Raw genomic sequence first — 26,052 nt, forward strand, 5'->3', positions numbered from 1 at the left:
ACATTCCAAACTGTCACAAAAATCCATTTTCATCTAGTTTCAATAATCGTTAAAGGGGGGGGGGGGGGTATCCCAAATCAACTTACCAACATTTGAAAATGGCTCCAGCTTCACCCTCTTAGATTTTGTTTAAACTTTGACAAAAGTGTCTGAGATGTCGCAGAAGAAACTGCGCAAAATTTTAACGGCCCAACTCTAACGGTTACGGCACCAGAGTCCAGTGTTTTGGACGGCTGTTGAGTTAGGCCATTAGTATTTTTTTTACAGCTTTCTTTAAGACATCTGGAAGCGTTCTGTCGAAGTTTAAACAAAATTTGAGAGAGTTAAACTGGAGCCACTTAGTAAACTGACGTGGAATCACCCGTGGATTCTTGTCCTGCGCGTGATTTGTGTGTCCACCTCTTTTAGCTCGTGACTGAACCAGATCCAACGCCACCCGGTGTCGTAATGCATATCTTCTACAACGGTAAAAATATTTTTCAACTTTTCACAAGGAAAATCCTTGGGAATCCTGTTGCCAACGATATAACTTGTAATACTACAAGGCAGAGCTTTGTAAAATTTTATATCTTACAAAACCATGCTTTTCAGTTTTACAAGTGATATCGTTGCGAACAGGATTTCCAAGGTCTATCTTTTTTTTTTTAATTGAAAACAAAAATTTTAGGGTGTGTATGAGGTGATTTTATACATTTTTTATTTTTTATTTTTTCCGGGAACGTTGATTCTCTCATCGGCACAACAAGCTAACAAGTTGAACCAGTTTTTTTTTTTTTGTACGGTGCTGAAGTCGAGTAGTTCTGACGGCTGCGTGACTTCGGGCGAGAAGTCGACTGAAACCGTCAACGCTGCGGTTTCCAGATCGAATCCTCTTGACTCTACCTCGCTTTCTCGAGAGGACATTCTCCGTTTCAGTCACTCCGGAGTATTCTCGATCACTACTGACCAAAAACGGACGTAGTTCCTTTCCAGCACTATAACTCTAGTGCTCGACTTATAATGTTTTTTAAATTTTTAATTCACGCATGATATCGACAGCGATTTATACGGTGGCCATCACAAATTCACGGAAGTGTTCGTAAATTTACGAATTCCGAAGTTTATTGCTATAAGCTATAATTTACAACAAAAACAAAAATGTGTGTGTGTGTGTGAGCGAGTACTGGCCAGAGATTTGTAACATATAACCAAGATAACGAGCAGATTAAATGTGTTCTCTTGTTGCAAATTTGGACACGAAATTTAACGTAGAATTATTTAAAATAACGTCGAGTGTGATAAATAAATGCAAATTATATCTTCAACTACACTTCTGGTCGCGAATAACGCGTAGTTTCCGCACCCGCAGCTAGAATTCGCTTTGGATTCAATTTGAAAACAGACATTTATAACTATATAATTGAAACGATTCCGATAGAAGCGAGAAAGTCTTGGAAAAAAAAAAAAACTAAACCCCTGCTTTGGAAATGATAATCAACAAGAAATTTTATTTAAATACTGCCCATTTTTGTTTTAAATTACATTAAACAGTTAATACTATAAACATTCCCTTTGGCTTTATGAACTTTGGTTCGCGCCATCCGCCACAGATGGCAACACCTTGGTTACACATTTCCGTTACAAGCGACTTCCGTGCCATCCACGAAATTTCTCCTACCAAATTCCGTTTACCGGGAGCTAAGATGTTACACATTAAAAAAAAACATAACAGCACATTATGTATAATATATGATAAAATTTGCAACAAAACTTCGGACGAACGATGCTAGCGTAGTGATTCATTCTTGAATATGCCTTTAAATGAAATCTGTCTCGCCACCGTCTTCACTGTCAGCTCCTTCCTGTATCTGGAGAAAAAAATGGCAACCCGGTGTTGGCATTGTCTTCAGGTGCGTATAAGACCTCACCTCTGAAATGGGCCATCTCGAAAGTGATCGCCGGATAGTTCAATCACAATTACCTTCAGTTCCTCTGCAGATGTCGCAGCTACTCGCGAGTCGGTTACGGAACCTTAAAACTTCTACTTAGGGGAATATTTTCAGGCGATATAAATTGAATAAATATCATAAAAAATATAGTCGATAGTAACTGGTTTTATCTTTTCAATAAGTGGTTATTTAATGTTTCTGACTACCCTAAATACAAATTTATATTTCAATCCTGGCATGAATCGCGGCAACGAAATTATGGAACTGTAGGTAGTCTTTTCGCAAAAATCTTTATTTTTAATAATAAAAAATCTGTAAAACCTCCGGTTTATATGCGTTTAAAATAATATATTATTTGATTTACGAAGGATGTTCTTAAAATATTTGTTGCGACAAATGCCGCAAACAAATTTTTGATCAAAAACTGTGTACTACATGATTATGTGCTCTAATTTCATGAAAGTATTGAAATATAAACATAAATGTATATAATCATAATAATTTAAATAATTATCCCTTAATCAGGCAGTTACTATCAACCTGATGGAAAGTGCATGGATATTTCTAACTCGACCTTGAAACTAAAGAAGCTAGTGAGTTTCTTGAAGTTTATGAAAACCACGCACATTTCTAAAAAAATAGGACAGTTTTCAATAGTGGATTTAAAATCCCCGAGTGAGGTGTATTGTAGCAGTTCAGGTGTGGATTGATTTCGCTTATCTAATCCTTTCGATACTTGGCAAAATAGTCTTTCGCAATCGTGACAGCACATCTCGTAGCAAAGTTCGTTGTGTTCGCCGCTATCCTTTCGTCGCCCTCACCAATCACATATCACCAACGTCATTGTTTCGCATGATATAACACAATTATTTTATCGGATATCAGGATGCACGAAGCTAGGGGAGTATGGAAAAAAATCTCATTCATCAGCTAATAATGCAGTTCTTTTTTTACCTCTGTAAATTCATCTACATTAATGCGATTCATTGAATTCTCGAATACATCTGAGTGACACTTCATCAGGTTTTTATCTTATCAGCAATACCCCACTCTAAATTATTTTCAATAACAGAATCGTCACCAAAGCTTGAATAAATAACATATTTTTTAATATTATATAACACTTCCTGAAACAACTACTGTTTGCAAATTAAGGCCACTTTTCATATTGATAATCACTTATTTTTACCCGTTACAACGAAATTTCCATCCTGCATGGCATGTTCTCTGATGCATTTCTTTACGGTTAATTTTTTTAGCGAATTAATTTTTTTACTTTAAATTATTCCAAATATAAAAGTAACTTGTAACTGTGTTAGCTTTCACTAACAACTCTTCTTTTTTTTTAATTTGGATAATGATAACGTCTTGTAAATTTATAATAATCTAGAAATGTTAAGAGCATAGAAAAATAAAAGCGTAAGACTAAACATAGTTTCAAATTAATGCAAGTTAAGGGAGATTTTGCTGATGCTAGTTGTTCAAAAAAAGTACTAATACTAAAGAAGTAAACGTCTATAGCATTGATAACTAGAGCAGTATCCATTTTTCAACTATGGTTCACACAGGCTGTTCACAACTTTGAAAAAAAAAAAACACATTGATGAATAACCCTGAATAGTGTCCTGCATTTAGTTGTGTGACTACTTAATTCGTTACTTACTGATGCATCCGTGCTTCGCTACGGAAGCCCGCAGACATAACACTCTCGCATGCTCATTACACACAAAGAGTACGAAATAATTATTTTATCGCTGCTCTATAACCTACGATAAACACATGTACCTATGCTAGCTATACATCTTTTTTTGTGTTTAGATTACAAACTTTCTTTAAACGGAATAGTGAGAATCGAAAATGGCCAATTAATTAAATTTAAAAGAAAACTGAAGCGAATTTGAAAAATAATTTGTTTCGAAGTGCATTCGGACCTCGCCTGGGGAACTGACGTATCAGAATCCACGGCTCTATGCCTCAACGTCTGCATGCGAACTAATAGACAGAAATATAAACTCTCTTTTATTAATTTAGATGAACTGGCTAATGCCCGGCATGCGTTGCAATGCCTCAGAAACCTTGGAGGGCATGCGCGTAACAACTCACCAACTTTTCATCGCAATCGGATGAATGGTATAGGAACGCACATGGGACAAACAAACAATCATTCCTTGTTATATATATATATATATATATATATATATATATATATATATTATACAGCCACGATTTGTTTTGCTATCAAGTTGCTAACCAGTTGACTTCAATTTCAGAACAGACACCCACTCTATAGACTAATACTTCCATGGATACGACTCGCACGCCACCTTTATTTTTAAGTTCTTTGAAAGAATATTTACTGGTAAATTTCCGATACGACTCGCGCGCCATCTGTTGTACGTTATCACACGTGGATAGTAATCTTCCTCGCGTTTCAAAGGTCAAGTGTGCAAAATATCATAAGAGTTCGGATGAACGATGCGTTAACAATGAAGTGGCGAAACATCATCAAGAATAATTAAATTCTGCTTAAAGGGTTGGCTTTATCGAAATCTCACCTAGAAAGTGATCTTCCGCGTGTTTAATTTTCATATATATATATATATATATCTTAATATATATAAATCTCGTGTCACAATGTTTGTCCTCAATGGACTCCTAAACCACTTAACCGATTTCGATGAAAATTTGGCATTTAGGTGTAATATTTTCCAACTTGAGAGATAGGATAGTTTTTATTTCGATTAATGGTCTTAATCTTATAATTTTAGAGTTTTCTAATGTGATGTATGTATGAGTTGGCAGAAAATCTCCACGGCAACGGCTGTAGCATTGTTGATGCTTCATTCGTCTCCATGGCAACGACTATTTCATTGTTAGTGTAGTCCTCATCACTCATTAAATACAGACCACCAATTTTTAGATACATACAGGTAAATAACTATACACTGGTAGAACAAAGTCGGTCGGGATTTGAAAGTGATATAAATTATTCAAATTAAGAAGACAATTACTAACTACATCTGATTTCTAAAAAGGTCCCCTTCACCAAGTCAACTGATTTCGATGAAAATGGGCATTTATGTGTAATTTTTTCCAACTTGAGAGATAGGGTAGTTTTTATTTCGATCAATGGTCTTAAAAATTTATTATTAATAATAAACTGATCATCAATGTTGATTGGTGTTTAAGCCCGGGAAACAGTGGGCACTTCGTCTCCATGACAACGTTGCGTGCTCGAGAGTCGGGAAACCATCGGTGCTATTCGTTTTTTCTTCGGTACATTACAAAGCATTGTATTAAATTTTTGTCAAAATTAATTAATTTTCATTTTATTTCATTTATTATAACTGTAAATAAGAGATTTTGTCTCATTTCCCCCCCCCCCCCCCCAATTAATACAACCGTGCGAAGCCGGATCGGGCAGCTAGTATATATATATATAATTGGTCAACATTGAGGAGAGGGGGAAGGCTATATATATAGCCTTCCCCCTCTCCTCAATGTTGATCAATGCATTTCTAGTTAAGCTTTGGATGACACCATCGCCTTGACTTAAGCCGGGTGTACAATTTAAAAAAAAAAAAAACAAAAAAAAAACAGTAACAGTAGATCGTTCGCACCAGATTTGACCGCCATGTTTTCAAACCTACTGATTCACAATAGCGCATAGGACATTCGTGTGGATAGAAGGGAAATTAATCTATTTTATTTCTGTTACGGACACATGGCGCAACAACCAATGAGAGTAGAGTAGGACAGCCTTTTTTGTGGGACTAGGGAACTGTTTATATTTATCAATCACACTGTGGCAATAAACTGTTCGTGATATTATAATGATCAGGTGTAAATCCTGCTTTAAAAATTAATTAATGGTATTACTTAGAAGTCACTAGCAAACAATTTAAATAGATATAAAAATATATCGGGGTTAGAATGGTTAAATAAATTTTTTTATATAACTATTATTTATATTTGGAAAAACTGTGCTCACAAATTGCTGGTCAGATGTCACGGGATAATCATTTGGTAGTTAATATAGTTACTTACATGATGGATACATCGCGAAATTTCTTTGGCTGAAATCAACAGTAGGTACGATTTCGAATATAAACCGACTTCGCACAGGTCGTGTGCATGGCCTGCTGCTGTGCGCTCGCTTGTGTTTTTGAAGTGAAACTTTTGCTGAGGGGGCTACGAAAATTCCGATCGCACGAGGGGGAACAGTTGGGTACGTGGTGGGGTGAAACCCGGTAGAGCAGGAGAGTGCGTCAGCGGCGACGAAACTCCCAACGCATGCGCTAGCGGTCGAATGGGAAGACGGCAAGGGGGCTTAGCGTGGAATGCTGTAGGGAAGCCTTCTTTTCACAGACGAGAGAGCCAAACGCCCGATGGTGCATCTTCGGTTTTTTTTTTGTTCATTGTAAATAAATATGGCGGTGTTGATAAAAGGATAATAATGGTCAATTAGGTTAGGTTAGCTAAATTATAACTACTTTAAAACATTGTGGACGGTTGATTTGGTTAGGATATCTACATTAAAGACACGGAAAAAAAAAAAGCATGAACTTCGGGGAACTTCGGGTTTTGGCTCTCTCGTGTGCTGTATGCTAGTTGTAACGGCCGGAATGGGGAGACGGCAGAAGAGAGGTAGAAATGACGCAGCAGCGATGCTACGGAATTCTCGTATCGCTGCTTGTGTTTGTCTACACCTCAGTTTTTTTCCCTTTAATATGCCCGCATCAATTGTTATCTCTTGTTCAGTAAAATGAAATAAAAGTACTATGTAACTAATAAACAAGGAGTTTCACTTCTGTCCGCGACTCACCCTTGAAGAAGTCGTTCTCGTTGGCCTGCGGGTCCCACGCGTACCACAGCTGCGCGCCGATGAAGGGCAGCGAGCAGGCGATGTAGAGCAGGATGACGGCCACCGTCTGCTTGACGGTGTTGATCTTGGCGCGCGACACGCTGGGGTTCATCTTGAGCGGCGAGGAGCGCGCCGCGTGCGCCGCCCGGAACCCGGACCGCTCCCAGATCTCGCGGCAGATGCACGAGTACGTGTACACCAGCACGCACAGCGGCACGATGAACACCGACACGCTGTACCTGCTCGCCGCCACAGACAGACAACCCCAAACTGCTGCACCTCCGGCTCCTTTTCTTTTGCGTATCGTATCGGGAAATTACCAGTAAATGTTCTATGACAGTTCCCAGTTTCTATGAACTTAATAATAAAGGTGACGCGCGAGTCGTATCCATGGAAGTTATTAGTCTATGAAGTGGGTGTCTGTTCTGAAGTTGAAGTCATCTGGTTAGCAACTGGATAGCAAAAAAAAAAAAAAAAAATCGTGGCTGTATATAGGTGTATATATATATATATATATATATATATATATATATATATATATATATATATATATATATATATATATATATATATGCTTTTCTGAGGGGGCTACAATTTTCGAGCCGTTAACGGAAACTCAGATCGCACGAGGGGAATAGTCAGGTACGAGGTGAGGTGGGGGAACCGGCAGAGCAGGAGACGGCAGGGGAGAGGTAGAAATGACGCAGCATACTCGCACACTCGCACACTTGCATACTCGCACACTTGCATACTCGCACACTTGCATACTCGCTCACTTGCATACTCGCACGCTTGCATACTCGCACACTTGCATACTTGCATACTTGCACACTCTCACACTTGCATACTTGCATACTTGCACACTCTCACACTTGCATATTTGCACATTTGCATACTGCACAATAGGATAATTTATCGCTCACATACTACCCTATATATATTTTTTAATCTGCGATCTCAGCCAAAGATAATTATGTTTCCTATACCTAATAATATAACAAGCAAGAAGTTTCACTTTTGTCGTGAGTGCACTCCACGCACACTTTTTTTTTTTTTTTAATATATACTCTTTGTTTATTTACAGCCATGCTTTCTAGCAAAAAAAAAGCTAAAGAATGAATAAAACATGTTAAAACTTTATACATACGAGATGTGTTCAAAAAGGAACGGGAATTTTGTAATTTCGCGGATTTTACTGGTCACATTCCCGCAATTATTTCGTTGTTGTGTTGGTAAACATGTCTGGAAAGTATCTGCTACATTTTGTTTTAGCTATGTTGGATGTCAGAAAGGTCGAAAAGGTTAAATGTGTTTTAGTACAATCGATGATTTGTTATTATCATCATTTGTTTGAGAAAATTGATCAAAGAATTTGCTTTAAATGTTGTTACAAGAATGGAGTAAAGTGTAGCAAAGTTTTCGAAGTGTTAAATATGGTTTTTGTGACAGGAACACACAGCTTCAGACGAGGGATTGTGTAGTCCGAGAAGCAAACGCAGGTCACGTGAAAGCAAGTGTGGCTACCTGCATAATGCCAGCGTGCGGCGAGAAGTCACCAACCAGCAGTCTGGTCTCAGATTTAAAAAATATTATATTAATTTTTTAATTTTTAAATAAAAATAAGTAGTATTTTATACGACGAGTTTAAGCTACTGGATTCAACCCTGGAAAGGTTAATTTTTTGAACTAATTGTGAATTTTTTTCTTTTTATCTGGATTGTCGATAAAAAAAATGGCAGCCGTGACATCACAAATCAAAGATGGTGGTCGGTCATTGACGCGCAACATAGCACCCCAACCTGAACCATCTACCAACCTTCCCATATATACGCTACTTCCTTTCTCATGTAATAACTCTCAGATGAGCCCGAAGTCATTGAGACGTTAAGCCTTAATTAATTAATAATATCCACGCTACGTGTTTGTGCACAAAGGCGAGGCGAAGGGACCTGCAAAATTGTGAAGATTACGAAGATTTCGGTGCTCATGAATTTGTGTCCTATCTGTCACGGTATTCTAGGAACCTAATTTCAAATAGTGTGATTGCTTAGTGGATCACTTTATCATAACGACAGTATACTCTCTAATCTTATTTTGTTAATGTTCCTATACGTTTGAATGAAGTCATCGATTGCATGAAAGATTTACCATGTAAATTGGATAAATTTCATATGAATTTAATTTTAACTTAAACAGATGGAGGAGAAATACAATGGATCAATGGGATCCTTTATATTAGTAAATTTATGTTACGACAATATAGGTATAGTGTGATAAACCTTCGAACACATTCTTACGGTTTAGTACTCATATTTGTAGTCTATCTTAATAACATGTAGGCTGATTAAAAATTAATTTATATTTTGAAGTACCAGAGTGACTACAGCAATTGAACGGCGAGTGAACAGCGTCAAGTAAGGGCCACGATTTCAGTGTCGAGCTAAAAACGCAAGCGAAGGTGATCATTTTTAAAGGAGAACGTTTCGTGAGCAGTCCATCTGAGCAATTTGATCGCAACCATGGTGAGTAGCGTTCATAAGGACGCAATTTTTTTTACTAAATGCGCAGCTAGTGACTGAATGGTAATTTAGAGAGAGAAGAATCAAGTCACAATTGTAAGCCCGGTGACTCGATGGATCCTTTATCCCGGAAGCACATTTAAAGCGTGTTCATGTGTTTGTTTACGAACTGTTTAGAAACTGTGTAGCACAGGGGAACGAGTCGTCAGTTATAACTAACAATCATTCAACTGCGTTCTTTAAATGATTAATGAAATGGGGAATTTCAATTTAATACAATATTTTTACCTGCGCCATTTCAGTTTTGCACTGTTTGTCATAGAAAAAAATAACCCCTCAAGAATGCAAAACAAGAAATTAAAATGAAAACGTAAAGCCATTGACAACTAGTTGTGGCTATTAGTTCGCATTGGTCTTTATCCTGTCAAATTTCCGTTTCATGGTGCGCGCACATTTCCTTGCATATTAAAATTTTACTCTCAACGCACCTGAAGAGGCATAACTAGAACAAATAGTTCTAAACTTGCTAAGTTATAGCTATTATAAAATTGTTTTTGAAGTTATTGAAATTATATTTCTTTAAGCGCGTAATAAAAATAAGATAATATTTGTACGATGCGCGTGCACCATGTAACGAAATTTACAGCAGAATGAAAACAAGGCTACATAAAAAAAGGGCTAAACACAAATGAAAATAAGACATGTGCTTTTAAGTCTTATACTTTAGTGATTGATATTGAATACTGGTCCATATCATTAAGAACATTTTTTTTTGTGAATATTAGTGATTTGAATTGTGTTTATAAACTTTTTGAAGTGTACTTTCAAGTGTACTTATATCAGTGAGGTTATTTTAGCGCATGTATAATTTATTTGCATGATAAATTATACATTATTATTAAATAAATAATTAAAATTAATAAATAAGATTAAACATTGAGCATATATATTAATTTTCATTACTAAATAAAATTAACCTCGATTATTTTACTAAATTAAATAATTTACCTTATAAAAGTTCTTATATAAATATTGAATATTGAGTACTTATTTAAATGTTGATTGGATTGAATCTATATTTTACCAACTGTATTTATAATATCACTCCTGTCCTTTCATTATTTTATTTATATAAAAAAATTTAATGCAAAATTAAAGCAATTTTTTTTTCGTCAAGTAAGTATAACTTCTAATGGCCGTATTTAGTACACGCACCCATTATTTTGGCTCTTAAAAAATGAATTTAAAATTAGTTGAACGGTTACTTTACAAGATTGGCAACATGAGCTCATATGAAGTATATGTAACGAAACTTTCTGTGCTACGCATTGCAACCCTAGAAAATGTGATTTCAAAACTCTATTGAAGATACAATCGCACTGCGAAACGTTTTGTGACTAGCATTTCATAATAGGAGATTAAAACTGCTGCAAAGATGCAGTCACTTTGTTTAAATCCGTGGTAAACTATGTCATCGGCTGTTCCTCTTCAAGAGCTAACCGCAGGGAAAAAAGTTGTTAAATTATTTTAAAAGTGTTATTAGTCACTTGTAAGCAATTTGTCGCTCTTGCTGTTGTTTTTTTTTTCTGGAAGACGTTATCTTTCGAATAGCAGTTCGTAGGCTTAGCGTAATTATTTCTGGATGAATTTTATTATTACCTTTCTCTGTGCACCTTATATAAGTCTCGAGTACCTATATACTTATCAACCGAAGACCTTTAATCAGTATGTTGAAACATAATCAACAGAACACTCTACGACTTTGTTTTCTTTATTTATTAATAATTATTAACAGTTATAACTGTTACGTCTTTTCGCGTTGTTAGTAACATCAACCACAAGTCCATTAACAATTTTTTTCATCGTGCTTATTAAGCTATTTTCATATTATTTGGGCTTCACTCTGCCTCTCTTCATCACACACAACAATATTTTCTTAACAGGAATCGATAAGGGTTACGACACTATAAATACAGTTGTATCGCAAAATCTGTTTTTAGAATCTTTTTTATACATCCAATGGAAACCTCATAATACATAACATAACATTACATTTTAAATTCTGTATTATATGACAATTTAAACTGTAAAAATAAATTCATAGAGGGGGTGGGGGAATGAAATTGTGATCTGTTATAGGACGTTCCGAAAGTAAGTTTCGTAGCATTTTTTTTCACACGGAAACTTTATTGCCAAAACAAAACATGGCTCACCTTGCTCTATTTTTCGACATAGTCGCCACTGACATTGAGACATTTGTCGTAGCGTACAATCAGTTTGAAGAAACCACTCTGATATAACTAGGTGCCCTGCGATGCAAGGAATTTTGGCACAGCCTTCTCCACCTCAATATTGTTTTGGAAGTGACGTCTCGAGAATAGGGCTTTCAATTGCAGGGATGGCAGCACGCGATTACAATGACAACCACGTTGTCAGTACATGTATTTCTGCCATCGTGATTTGTACTCAAATAACCTCGGGAACGCTATCTGTTGCTAATCTTTCTTCTACGGCGCTTTGCGCATTCGTCATTCCTCCTCCGCTGACGCTACTACCGTCGTTGGACAGCAAAGGGTGTGGAGTCTTATGGCGGTTGTTTGTTTCACCTGGTGTACAATCTGCTCTTTCAAAAAAAAAATGTACGAAACTTACTTTAGGGAACGTCTCTCGCATTAACGAATATTGTAAACAACTATAATTTGCTTTATAATCCTCAAATAGACGTGCTACCCATCAGCAACGTGTGCTGTTAAGGGGAAGGCAGACAACTCACCAGGTGACATAAGCCCGCTCGCCCCAGCCTTCAGCAAAGGTGCCCCAGCAGTCGTATACTCCCGGTGAAACTTCCTGGTACGAGAATATTATTACCTGTTGGCAGAAAAGTTAGGCCTTCATCACTCCGGGCGAGCTAATTGAGATAAACCACATGTATCCAACTGGACACAGTGTTATATCTTCGAAAATACTCTAAAATACAGACAGAAATAAATACAAGAGCTAATACTACAAAAAAACCATGCTCATCAAAATAAATCCACACAAAGTTGAATGAAAAATATAAAATACAGTAAAAGTATATTCAATTAAAGGGATGAGTGGAGTGCATGAATGCAACTATTTTAAGAATTTCACATGTCATCAGGATAGCAATACTGAGAAGTGAGTACTAGCTTTTTGGCCTCCTCGAGTAGCTTCGTAATTTAGTACAATGTCCCGCTGATGTTTATATCATTAAAAACTTCACAGGTTCTCACGAAAATTTTGTTCAAAATTTCGTCGACAACGGAATTAAAGGACCTCGTACATGTTTACAATTCGCGCTTTATCTTATCAATAACGGGATGATATGAGTACAATTGTTCTGATTTTCTCTTATCGATATTAAAATGATAAAACGAACCGAGATAGCCGGGTTTAAATACTAAAACCCATTAAGGGGCCCACCTATTCGGGAGGAGAGGAGAGTTTTTGCGTTTTTGAGGCGGGATGGTAAGTGTGATGCTCATTGGTGCTGCTAGCGCTTTATGGCCTCTAAGAGCAGTGCTGTGAAATTGCGCGCAGTCTTCTCGAATTGCATAGGGAAATTATGAGATTTGAGTGGTGACCATCATATTATACGGAGGAGAAAAAAAAGTAAAGGTGTAATGCAAGTCCCTCGAATGATTAAAAGAATCTTTACTGGGTGTTTAATTTTTATAAATTATTCTGAGCACACACTTGCTAGCCATTTTCACACTTATAAGCATACAGTTAAAAGAAATACGGGGACAGAACTGCTCATCCGCCTCCAGAAACCACTCTGATGTCTTGAGAAATTAGTTTTCAAATCTGAATCTCTTCACACAATGTGTGTGTTCAGGTAGGCGGGGGCCTTAAATAATCTACCCGAGGATCATATTCTAGTCGTGCTGCTGTATGTGTAGAATCATATAGTCGACTAATACGTATGCGAGCTACTCCGTAAGAAGTAGCGAAGTTTGTGTATGACACATGTTTCTCGTGCGACTTGCTGCATGCATGTCTTCAGCAGCGCTCTTGAAGTTGGTATTTTTGGAAATGCGCGCCAGCAATTACTGTCCGCATTGCTAATTATTCTGCAGTTTATGTAGCGTCAGTACGTTAACGGCTTACCTAGATTTCCGAATCTACCGTTTAATTATAAAAATAAAATAAAATAAAACACTGCTGACTTTGGTATCGTCAGATACCTATCTGTCTATGTGTTCACTGTTCCTCTCCGGCATTTCCTAGGCCGTTCATCACTAGAGCTGGATGTTTCTCGGAGCTTCTCAGTGTCATACACAAGATGGACGCCGGTATGGGAAGGATTTCTTCCTTGTAGTCATTAGATATTTGGCATGTTGTATAAAGGTGTTTATTTCAGCCGAGCTAAATACGCAGCACGAAGTGGCATTTGCAGCGTGTAATAGTTGGTTGCGTACGAGTCTCGTCGTGTTGCTTGACTGGATCTGCTGGATTCAGGGGGGAAGGGAGTGGGGGTAACTCGTTCTTGACAGCCTTCTCGTCCAACCCACAACCACACACACAAGCACACATGAGCTGGCCGTTTCGCCTGCGGAACCGAGACACGGGTCATGTCGAGTTACGCCTTGTCACTCTCGATACGTGCTCTCAAGGCGAATAATAATAATAATAATAATAATAATAATATATTTTAAACAAATCTCTAGAACCTGAATTATTTATTTATTTCCATACTTTCCTTATTCGTCTGTACCGTCGTCGTTGTGGTGTCTAGATTATCTTTGGGTTCGTATGTTTGTCGCTGTTTTTTTTTTGTTCTGTTGCTGTTACAAATTTTTTCGTCGTTGTCAGCTCTCTGTGCTGTCTATTCATTAACAATCAGACGCTGTTGGTTTGTTTTTTTTTCTCTTCTTATTTCATGATTCTTGTTCATTTTTGTTGTTTCTCTATGACATACAGTGAAACCAAGCAATGGCGCATGTCCATAAAAACAATATTTTAAATCAATATTCCCCATTGCAAGACCATTTTAAAGAACGCAAAATAACATTTATAAATTATAGAAATATCACAAAAGCAGAGACGGACGTAATGGGAGTTATAAAAAGTTATGAAAAGTTATAAAAAATATGCGAGACATTGTTGAAGGCCGCGCGCTATTTTGGGCGACGCAAGGTGATCTGTTAAAACACCTGGAACCACAAACATCACAGGACGTAATGCATGTTGAGAATACTAAAGTAATTGTCAAGCTCCCTTTTTTTTTGTTGAAGACTGAAGTGTTTTGAATACACAAATTCATACTTAATTCTTACTTCTTCTGTGTTTTTTTTTTTTTTTAAGAAACTCGTAACTAAAGCTGGAGTAGCAGTGCCACGACGAACACGACACGACAAGCCCGACAAACCGGCACGACAGATTCAATATCACATACGATCACAAAACCACGACAATATTAACCCGACGATTTCAGATTTGGCTATCGGCAAAACGTTCCAAGCCAAATACTTCCAAAAAAATGCAGTACATTATACGCTATAATCAGTGTAGAAGAGAAAAAAATAAACATACTATCTCAGCCCATGCTTTTTCGTTATTTTGTGGCTGATTTCTGTAGTCCATGAGTGAACCCAATGTCATATAGAATACCATTAATTAAAGTTCTTAGCTGAACTCGTACATTCTTAAATTAAATCTCCACCAGTAACATTGACCATAAACACGATTACATTAACAGATAAAGGCGGGCTACACATATTATAGTGTACCCACACGTAAAACTAAGTTTCATTTTTCAGCATAAATATTTAAAAAGTAGGTAATTTTTGACTTGAATACGTCTTTAAAATTGCTTCCATAGTGGGAGGCAATTCAAAAAACGAATGTAAACAAAATCGGGGGATACACTTTGGTGTTGCAGCTACATATCTATAATCTCCATCCAAAATTTAATTACGCCACTGGATAGCTAAAGGATCAAAGAATTCGTTACGCTAAGTGAGGACTGTGACGCATCGCGCGTGGTGGAGGGGGAAGCAACGCCATTTTGAGGTCATTTTGCTGCATTTCGATATTTCCTTTTAGTAGGTAAAACTTTTGACTCGGATAAGCTACGACATTCGTTTGAGTTTCAATCATCATCTCTCGTCAAAATCTATCGATTTCATGTATAAAACATTAGTGTAAAATAGTTACAGTGATTATATATGGTGTTAAAATAAACATAGCGTATTTTATACTTTTGTATAGAAAATATCACCTGTTACGTACACGTATTCACGTTCTACTGCCGTGTCCATGACGCAGCCACACCCCATTATTTTTTTTCAAATTTAGTTCTGTAAGGTTTCCTTTCCGTTTACGTTTTTGTTTCTATCGTGCGGCACGACACGACAGAATTAGAAAATAGAATCTATTCCTTGCGGGCCGTCGCGTCGGGGCGCGTATTTTGTCTGGGTGACGTCACGGCTACTGGGCGTGTCGTACCCGTCCTGGCGTGGTGACGTCAGCTTAATGGTTCCCGAATCAACTCCACTGGGGTGTGCGCTATTTACACGAACCTGTGAGTACTACCTTGAATCAGAAGAATTTTTACTGTAAAACTGTTGAAATGTTCAATTTTTTTTTTATTCAGCAGTTTCAAATAAGTTTCTTTTTTCAATGAAATTCCACAGATTTGCAGAACTTTTAAAAGTTTAAGGCCCCCGTCTACCCGGGCACACACACACACACACACACACACCAACACACACACACACACCAACACACACACCAACACACACACACACACACACACACACGGAGCAGAGCTTCATAAAGAAAACACACGATTTAAAAACTGCTCATGTTATCAGACTGGCTTCTGTTACCGAAAAACATTCAATAATACAACGAGGTTTTATGAGAGTAGCCTATTTATATTTCCGTACTTCGTTTTTGAAATGCATTTTTCATAAGAGAGAAAATGGCTGAAATGTATGTTTTCAGAGTAATTTTCATGCATGAAACACCCAGTACAGATTCTTGAAAGCACTCGCCGTGACTTGCATTACATCTTTTTTCTTCATTTCTCCGCCATATAATGTTATGGCTACCACTCAAATCTCACAGTCGTCCTGTGCATGAACTGTTCGTCCGTTCAAAGCCTTGCGCTTAGAGGTGATACCACGCTATTTTTTATATTCTATATATTCTCAAAACAAATCTATAATAAATGCCAATTACTTCGCAAGGGAAACTATTTATTTCAGTTAGTTACTTGTATAGGCTATGCTAGAACAAAACCAAATTTTGAAAATCAAACAATAGAAAAACATTTATGGCCTAAAATCTGTTGATACCAAGATAGTGTCTTTCATTTTATGTATTTTCCGTTAAGCTTTGCACGGATAACATAATTTGAACTACAAGAAAAAGGTCGAGCTTTAAAGATATTTGGCAACCTCCTTGATCGCACCCCACTGATGTGTACGTAGGTATTCCCTTCTCCTGTTTGAGGTCACGTCTGTATAATTGTTGGTATACATAGTTATGATGCTAGCGCCCGTCCCTCCATCACCGATACACACCTAATTCGATTAGCAGTGGTGTCTCTCTACCTCTATCTCGAGTATTCGGCATAGTTCCAGAGCTCCGTCTGCGTGAAGTGGCGTAAGTAGGACGCCATTATTCTCGTAGCTTCAAGCGTTGAGTCGGGGATTCTGATGACGCGACACTTCGAAGGGCTTCGAGACCTTTCCAGAGCTGGGGCTGAGAGGTATATATATACGAGGAGGATGACCTGCGAGGGCAGCGAACTGAAGAGGGCGAGTGGCCCCTTGGTGAGCGATGGTGGGCGACGAGAGACAGGCCTCGCGGGCAAAGACTGGTACATCGGGTGTAAGGTGTCGCGGCGCAGCGAGTACTGCGAAGCAGTGTGTTGGGACCTAGGACCACGATATGAGACAAAAAGTAAAGAGAGACACTATCGAGCCGATTTCCGGTAGGAGTTGAAAGTGGACTTGCAAAGGTCCTGATCAAACATTTTAATAGTTATAAATTATATAATTATGTAAATATTAGCTATAAAATTTTTTTTGTATAATAAATTGGACTATCCTTTCCAGCCCATGCATTTCCCCAATCGTAACAATATAATGGTTTACCCGACGCCTAGACGTGGCTTATCGCAACCATTTTGAAAGACGACGACTGACAACTGTAATGGCAGAGCACTACAAAAAAGACATCATTTCAGAAGCCAGTCAATAAAATGAATATCTTTTTAGGCAACGTGAAAGACCAAAAAAAAAAAATGACTAAGAACCTTGACATGGTTCCGCAAAAAGACACTTGTAGGACAAAGTTGCAGCAACTACTGCTTGGTGTGTGACTCAGGCCACGAGGTTGTTGCTGGTGGTTCGCTCGACGCCCGAGCGTGGCGCCTGTAAACCAGAAGCCAGGAAGCGGTCCGCTGGTCATCACCTGCGGTATGCAGAAGAGGAGGGCGGCGCACCAGGCCGCCGCCACCATGAAGCGCGACCTCCTCGAGTCGGACGAGCAGTAGCTCATGGGCTGGCAGATGGCGCGGTAGCGGTCCAGCGCCGTGGCCAGCAGGATGTAGGAGCTGAGGTAGGTGCCCAGCGGCTGCAGGAACTTGACGAGCTTGCAGAGCACCTGCCCACCCTTGAACCTGCGCACCGGGCAACCCCTTGTAGGTGGCCACGACCATCCCACTCCCCACACGCAGAAGATAAACACAACTATTCCACTACTTCAAAAATAAACTTCACAAATCAATGCCACGTGAGAAGAGAACACACCAAATTTCATCAGTACCTGCGAATAATTTTCATGAAATTGCCGTATTCGGATAGGATGAGATGGTCTCTCTATTGGAACTTGGGTGAGCGTAAACACATGCGAGGGAGGACGACGATTTAGACGTCGGGTGCTCATGAATGACGCTCCGTGTAGGTCTAGATCGATGCAAATGTCATACCTGTAAGTGATGTCCCAGACGAGCTGCGGCATCACGTTTTCCATAAAAAAACGCCATAAATGTAGGTGATGTGACATGCAATTTGGGGCATCATGTTGTCCATACCTGTAGGTGATGTCCCAGGCGAGCTGCGGCATCACGTTCAACATCGCCACGATGAGGTCGGCGATGCTGAGGTGCAGGATGAAGAAGTACATGCGCGTGAACTTCTTGACCCTCCTGCGCGCGCACAGCGCGTACAGCAAGCACGCGTTGCCGACCACCGCGACGACGAACATGACGGCCAAGGTGGCGAACTCGCCGCGGGCCAGGGCCTCGTCCCGGTCGTAGCCGGCGGTGGAGTTGCCCGTGGAGTTGGTGAGGTTGGCGGGACCGGGCGCCAGCATGACGTCCAGCGGAGGGCGAAGGCGCCAGCTGGCGAGGTCGAAGGCGTCGGGCGAGTAGTCCGTCCCGACGACACCCATGACCCGGCGGCTGCGGCGTCGCTCGCGCTTCTCTACCTTCTGCTGCTGCTGCCGTTGGCCAGGAGACGCCCTTGCGGTCCGTTCCGCGTTCCTTCCTCAGCCGCACAGCCGCCGGCGAGCACACCACGGAACTGGACTTCCAGCACCTGCATGGTGCCCTTCTGCGGCCCAGTTGCAACTCTCGTATCTTCACGGTGTGCGCACTCAGACCTTCTATTGTAATTCTGACGAATCTGGAACAAAATTACCACGACGTTGCTCAAACGTATGTTTTCACAGCTTAAGAGGCCAATCCAGTGTTTCAGGGGCACTACGCAACCGCGTTAACCTCATAAGATTCAATGCTATTTTCATTTTGCTTATAACTTATTAACTGATATATATTTCGAAATGATGCTTGCTTGATATGTAAGACAACGATGCTCTTATCAAAGCCCCTTTCTTCAAAAACGTGCATAAATTATTGTTCAAACCTAGACAATACACTTATGCATATTAGTAAAGATAAGTATAAAACCATAATTTAATGTGTAAACTTCTAAACTTTGGTAACGAGCAAATGCATGAGCACTCACGTCGCAAATAAATCTTATCATTTTGAAACTCTGGACAAGAAATTCAACGGAGAATTCTATAAATTATGCCGAGCGTGGTTAATGTTAGAAAAAAATATTAATTATAGTGAAAAAATGGTAAATATCAGTTCTGTTTACACTAGATAGTTATATTGATTTCTCAGGGCTATCAGAACAACATGAGTACCAAAAACTCCGCATGTAAATGCCTCAACGCTGAACCTGTGACATTTCCCCCTAGACCGGAGTTATCATCGCCTGTGTTTTTGAGGTTATACTTCTTTAGGGGATTCAGGGTGAAATTTTAGAGTGCTCAAAAAATGAAATGAAATAAGCTCGCATTGTCCCACGGAAATTTAACAGTTTGAAAGTTTTTTTCTGTATATGACTATAAATTATAACATAACTTATTAAAAGGTAATTGTACTATTATAAAGTTTGGTTTGCCACGCCAGTACCCTTAGTACATCCCCGATGTTTGAGAAAGTTAATATATACGGATGAATGAGGCGTGTCTCCAATCTTCTTGATATTTCTGAGACTTCCACACATGGCAGCACCGTGTTTGCACATTTCCGTTCCAATAGACTTCCGTTTCATTCACAAAATACCTCCTACCAAATACCGTAAACCAAGATCTAAGATGTTTACACATAAAAAATATAACAAGCAATATCCTACTTTACACTATTGTAACAGCTGTATTGTAAATACGATCTTTGAAAATGTTAACGTTTTATTTAAAACATACTTTGCTAAAAATACGTGATAGCAAAGATTGTTGGGTATGCATTCAGGTGGTCATGAGTCCACTTTTATCGTGGAGGAACCATCGTCTAGGGCATTTTTGTTCGTTAAATGCATTTAACATACTCTTGTGCTATTCGAGTTTATTACAGTTTACCATTTAAAAATAATCAAACTTTTTGAATTTCCACCGTATTTTGGACGAAGAAGCAACTCTCTCATTTGACCGGAATTTTTTTTTCTGATATCGTAATTACAACGATGTGTACTCAATGATATGTTCTGTCTTAGTACTTCTCATGATATTAACTGATCTAGAGATTGTGGCGTATTTGTGATAAAGATGCCCGCAAATTCTTTGAGCAAATGCTAATCGAAAATAGTAGTGTAACAAAATTATCTATCTTCTTTCACAACGTTGCACTAAAATTGGACATACAAATACTTTTCATATAACTAATAACATCATATGCATTGAAAATGTCTGCTAATAGGAATTTAATTTTATATATATATATATATATATATATATATATATATGCACAAACACATACTCATATCACTAAGGGAAAAAAGCCACTGATACAAACTCTACGAATCCAGAACTTAAACTGGATAATTTTCAGCTATTTCTCTAATTTAGAGTGTTCGTCATGACATCATTAAAAAAAGAAACCAATTCTGGCAGTTTACCTTCTGACGTCACGCGGCCGTCCAGCGAGTAAGTTTCCCCCTGCAAGTGCTACTACCCGCGGTACTCATCGCTCCGACTGGTAGACTGACTTTCCGGTAACACCGCAACCTACACCCATGTATCGCGTCCGGAGGGTGAATTGATGCAGATATGAAATTAAGTCAATATTATGCGCTCCGTGCCAACATGTATATCTCTGAATATGTGAAATTCCCTCCCCCTCCCCTCCAGCTGGTGATGGTAATAAACGAGCACACACACATAAATATCAAGGTATTTTCCAGGTTTGCAAGAATTGTTATGTTGATGTTGGATATTCACATACATAGTTCGTAGCGAAAAAATGAGAATAAAATTATTAAAAATTGAATTTCAAATCAGTTTCCTTTTTGGAAGGTATTTTTTTTTATGCTAATTGGTCAAGCGAGCCTGCCACGTGATTGTAGGCATGGGAGATGTTGGCCACGAAAAAATTCGCTACTGCGCTCTACCGCTATAGTTACGGAAAAAATATATATTCGGTAAAGCAACTAAAAAAATGTAACCCCATGAAAGAATTTTGTGTTGCATAATAAAGTAAATGTTATTCCTTAAGCATTTAATTTTTTCAAGCCTTTTTATATATTGCATAATTTTATATTCCGTTGTTTATAAAAATTGCTATTGTCTCAGTCTATAGTTGTATTTAGTGAGAAACAACTACATTTACACTTGCTAACGATACACGCGTCAAAGTTTCTTCTTGTCACCTGACAAATTTTGTGACATTTATTTTCACCAGACTAGCTTTTACGTACTTTCGTTCTACTGTAGTTTACATAAAGTGTTTTATCTACTACTTATCAACAACGCTTAAAGCAATTATCTTTACTTATAAACATTTTCATATTATTATAAAAATGTTTATTACTTTAGCCGAACTCCCAATTCATACCTTAGGTTACAATTTTATGTTAATTATTTCTTTACCCATACTTACTTAATTTTGGCACGATATTTTTCGTATACTCTTTTAAACAGCAAGTATTAAAAATATTTATGGTTTTATCGCAACTGATACAGCAACTTATTTTGGTCTTGACAAATGAATGCACCCCAAAATATCAGAATTTGAACGAATATTTTGGTAGAAGGAAACTGGCATAATGATGTATTAGTAAGCACTATTGCCCTAAAAATTTTGCAAGAGTATCTTGCCTAGGAAACACAATATTTTTTTTTTAACCTTACTTAAACTAAATGTATTTTTATGGGAGAAATCCGGGTTGGTAAAGACGTTAAGTGCAAGAATCGCTCGCACAACGGGCGCTATTTGTTCTGTACTGCAGTCTACAGGTGGCAGGGACTCGGTAAAAATAAAAACAGTCGGTATGGAGGCTCGCAGGTAAACGCCGCAAGAAGCTGACAGCCTTGTGCCGGCAACATTAAACGAGGAATGTCGTCCAACCACGACCGACAAGTGCCGCGGGAATGAAGCTAAGGAGCTGCGACCAGACCACGCTTCGAGTTGCCGTCCGAGGCCCTCGCTAAAAGAAGAGCCATATTATGTGCCTGCCCCCCGGCCGGGGCGAAAACATCGAGGCCCCGCGTCAATCAACAATTTAACGTTCTTTTAAATCATTCATCCGATCCGGGGATTTTGATCCAATACAATTTTCTCGGACACGCGCCGTTGCAGTTCGGCACTGATTTCCACTGTCTGTCTGTCTGTCTGTGCCCGATGACGGTAACATGTGCCCAGTTCCCGAGAAGTCGCAACCGTTCTGTCACAGGAAACCTATGTACTGTGTTCATCAGTTTTGTAGTCGTTGTCTTGGTCCTTGATATCTGCCTATCTCCATCGTCGTGTTCGTATATTTGCTGTGTCGTCCATGTTCTGATGTCTGCATTCATTCACGGTCATTGTTGAAACTGTTTACTAAAACAATACTTGACTGCCAGTGCAATCAAAGTTCTGAAAGTTGGCGTCAGTTATACTCACCAATACATGCGTAGGCAATGGTCACAGAAAGAACTTACTGCGTTATTTCTTAATTCTTCCAAAAGACATTGTCTTGACCAAATTACTTAGCCATATCATGTAGAAACGACCATCCAGTCTTGTGCGACGGATGTATTAAAATTCCTAAATAGTATATTGATTATTATTTGCACCAAATTCTGCATGCTTGCGTTATGATGGCGTCACTCGAGAATTCTTAATTTAAGCCGGTACCAATTTACATTGTTGTGATAAAAAAAACACATTACTCCTAGAGAGGTCTAAACAAATGTACTGTAAAAGAACTGCGCGTGGGCATAGAGTCAGTCGGGTCATAGACACATATACTACCTAGAACATACGAAAACAATAAAGAAATAATAGTTATCTGTCAATATTGATATGAATATAACAGTTTGTACTATGTAAACAGCTGTGTCGTTTCGGCACAGTGCCTGTGTAGAAGTTGCTGATTACAGATTCACTGAGAGTGTAATTTACTACTCCGGCGTTCATGCCTGGAAACAGCTTTCGTACTGTCTTATACATTAAACTAAGTCTAACCAGTTCGAAAGCCTGTTTCGCGAGAATTCCCTGCAGCCGCGAAGGGGATTGAACCCACGTATGTGTCGCCTCCGGTTTCGCATCGCTGCGCAGGTTGGCAAACCTGGGCGGTGTCTCAGCCTGCTGTGCTACTGAGCGGGGCTCTTCAGAAAATATCGATTCTTACATTTAAAACCATTTCTTGGACATACGCCATTGCTGGTTTATACTAAACGTTATAGAAAAATCTCGAAAATTGACAAGAAAGATGAATACATGAACACAAGTGGAACAAGCAAAAAAAAAAAAAAAAAAAAACAGCTGGAAGGAGTTGGCCAGAAAAAAATATCTTAACACAGGCGAACACAGTGAGGCGACAACGACGAGATAGCTGCAAGAACAACAATAAATACGAAGAAAAATTCTTGGACAACACATTGACGTGTAGGCAAAACCAGCCATGATATTAAACAGATATTCTCGTCAACACAATGCGGACGGCACAGGCGAACGCAGTAGGCTTGTTCAGATAAAACAGTCGCGATGTTTCGGGAACTGACATCCGTTCTCGTCGTCAGGCATAACAGACAGATAGCGGACACTCGCATGATTGGCCGCGCACCTAAGAACTCATGTTATTGGCTATTTTCTTGCAGCAAGGGTTTTTGGTTTGAAAATTTTTTGTAGTAAATTAGATTTTCTTTTAATTAAATGTACCAATGAGGTTTTTCTACGATATCCAATTAAATTAGCAGTGACTTATGTCCAAAAAAATTGTTTTAAATCAATAATTCCTATTGTAAGAATTAGTGATGAAACGTATAGCTGTTTGGCCGGACACCGGATACCCGGCCAACCTTGGAGCCGGATAGCCGGATGTCCGGCCGAACATTGCTGATTGGCGCATCGTAACGAGCGAGCTCGCGTAGGTGGCGCACGAACGATCGGGTGGACTCGGGTGAATTCGGGTCTTTTCGTTCATGAGCGAAGTTAGGGAAGTTAAACAGTGCTGACTGGCGGCGGAGTGAGTGGTCAGTGCAACCACTCACCACCAGGGGCGCTTGCGTCCCTGGTCACTAAATCCAGTCCTGGATAAAAAGCAAAGCGGACTACGAGTCCAAGTTCCCAACCCCCGCATGGTAGACTCTTTTCTACTCTGTCCAACACTTCATCCAGACCATCCACTGTCTCCTGTAAACTCCTACACGTAATGCATGCCAATTTGCATCCCGCATGAATGTGCCCAGGGTTTTCCCTGTGTCTATGCAGGTTTTACCGGGGCCCAACCTATCTCTAGTTATAGTCTAGATTTAAGAGTGAGGGGAGTTAGTCATGGCGCCAATCGCTGCCATGGCTGGCCAATCCCCTCCTAGCACATGATGCATGCGACCCTCTCCTTGCATGGCTAATCCCAGCATGACTAGGCGTATAGGCTTCGGCCTGAGACGCACCTAGGTCCCTCCCTAACCCGGACCCCTCCAAAATACACTTAGTTTTAGTTAGGTTAGAAAAAAAAATCGGAAGTTAAACAGGCTATCAGGCGTATGAAACCACGTAAGGCACCGGGAAACGATGGCATTCAGGCAGTAGTCCTTAAGAAACTGCCCGACGAAATTTTGGAATACCTAGCTCAATTAATAAATGGAATACTTAAACTACAGTATTTTCCATTGCAGTGGAAAGAAGCGAATGTGATAGTTTTTCATAAATCCAGAAAAGATAAGACACTGCCCCAAAATTATAGGCCCATTAGTCTGCTGAGTACATTGTCAAAAGTAGCCGTATGCATAATTCTGCAGCGACTAAATGCTCACATTAAAGAAAATAACGTACTGCCGGACGAACAATTTGGTTTTCGCAGCGCGCATTCAACAACGCATCAACTGGTCCGTTTGACAGAACAAATAATAACTGCGTTCAATCAGAATAGCTATAATCTCGCAGCGTTTTTGGACATAGAAAAAGCCTTTGATAGAGTACTTCATGAAGGCTTAATTTATAAATTATATAAAACTGGCTTCCCCGATTGTTATATTAAATTACTGGTCTCGTATTTAGAAAATCGATCGTTTAGAGTCACGACAGAAGGAGCACAGTCCGATTTAAAAATAATTAAAGCAGGAGTCCCACAAGGCAGCATTTTGGGGCCGGTTTTATTCAATATTTATATCCATGATATGCCTAAGCCCGCACACCGATCAGTTCAGTTTGGCTGCTACGCGGACGATACGGTATTGTTTAGCAGATCTAGTATTCTAGAACTCGCAGCAGACAGATTGCAAACCGCGTTAAATTCAATAGAACAGTGGTGCACAAAATGGCGAATTAAGGTAAACCCTACTAAATCAGAAGCTATAGTTTTTACGCGTAAACATCTCCCGCCACTCGAAGATAGACCACGACTAACACTTTTCAATGAGCAAATTCCTCACAAAAATGATGTTAAATATTTAGGCGTGCACATGGATAGGAAACTACTATGGCGCGATCACATAGAGGCGAAAAGAAAAACAGCTTTCACTAGGCTCATGGCCCTCTACCCCGTCATGAGCAGACGTTTAGGTAGCTCTGTTAAAAACGGAATAATAACTTATAACGCACTAATAAAACCAATAATCACGTATGCAGCGCCGGTGTGGGCAACAGCAGCGGAATCTCACTTAATCAAGCTACAGAGAATTCAGAATAAGAGTATTCGTATTGCGACAGATGCGCCTGTGTATTGCCCCGTAAGGGCTATGCACAGAGAGCTCAAACTCGAACTTTTAAAAC

The 26,052-nt window shown here is 39.1% G+C and overlaps 1 protein-coding gene across 1 annotated transcript in view; it reads right to left on the reverse strand.

Moving 5' to 3' along the window:
• The window catches only part of LOC134535931 (oxytocin receptor-like), a 59,234-nt gene that overhangs the window by 21,543 nt on the left and 11,639 nt on the right, over nt 1-26,052 (reverse strand). The window contains exons 2-5 of the mRNA XM_063375325.1: nt 18,382-18,973; nt 17,760-17,967; nt 12,085-12,179; nt 6,754-7,031 (exon numbers count right to left, since the gene is read on the reverse strand). Of these exons, the coding sequence (XP_063231395.1) occupies nt 6,754-7,031; nt 12,085-12,179; nt 17,760-17,967; nt 18,382-18,740 (940 nt within the window). The 5' untranslated portion in view covers nt 18,741-18,973. The remainder of the gene's footprint in view (nt 1-6,753; nt 7,032-12,084; nt 12,180-17,759; nt 17,968-18,381; nt 18,974-26,052) is intronic.

This window comes from Bacillus rossius, chromosome 10, assembly GCF_032445375.1.
Source record: "Bacillus rossius redtenbacheri isolate Brsri chromosome 10, Brsri_v3, whole genome shotgun sequence".
Classification (NCBI taxonomy): Eukaryota; Metazoa; Arthropoda; class Insecta; order Phasmatodea; family Bacillidae; genus Bacillus; species Bacillus rossius.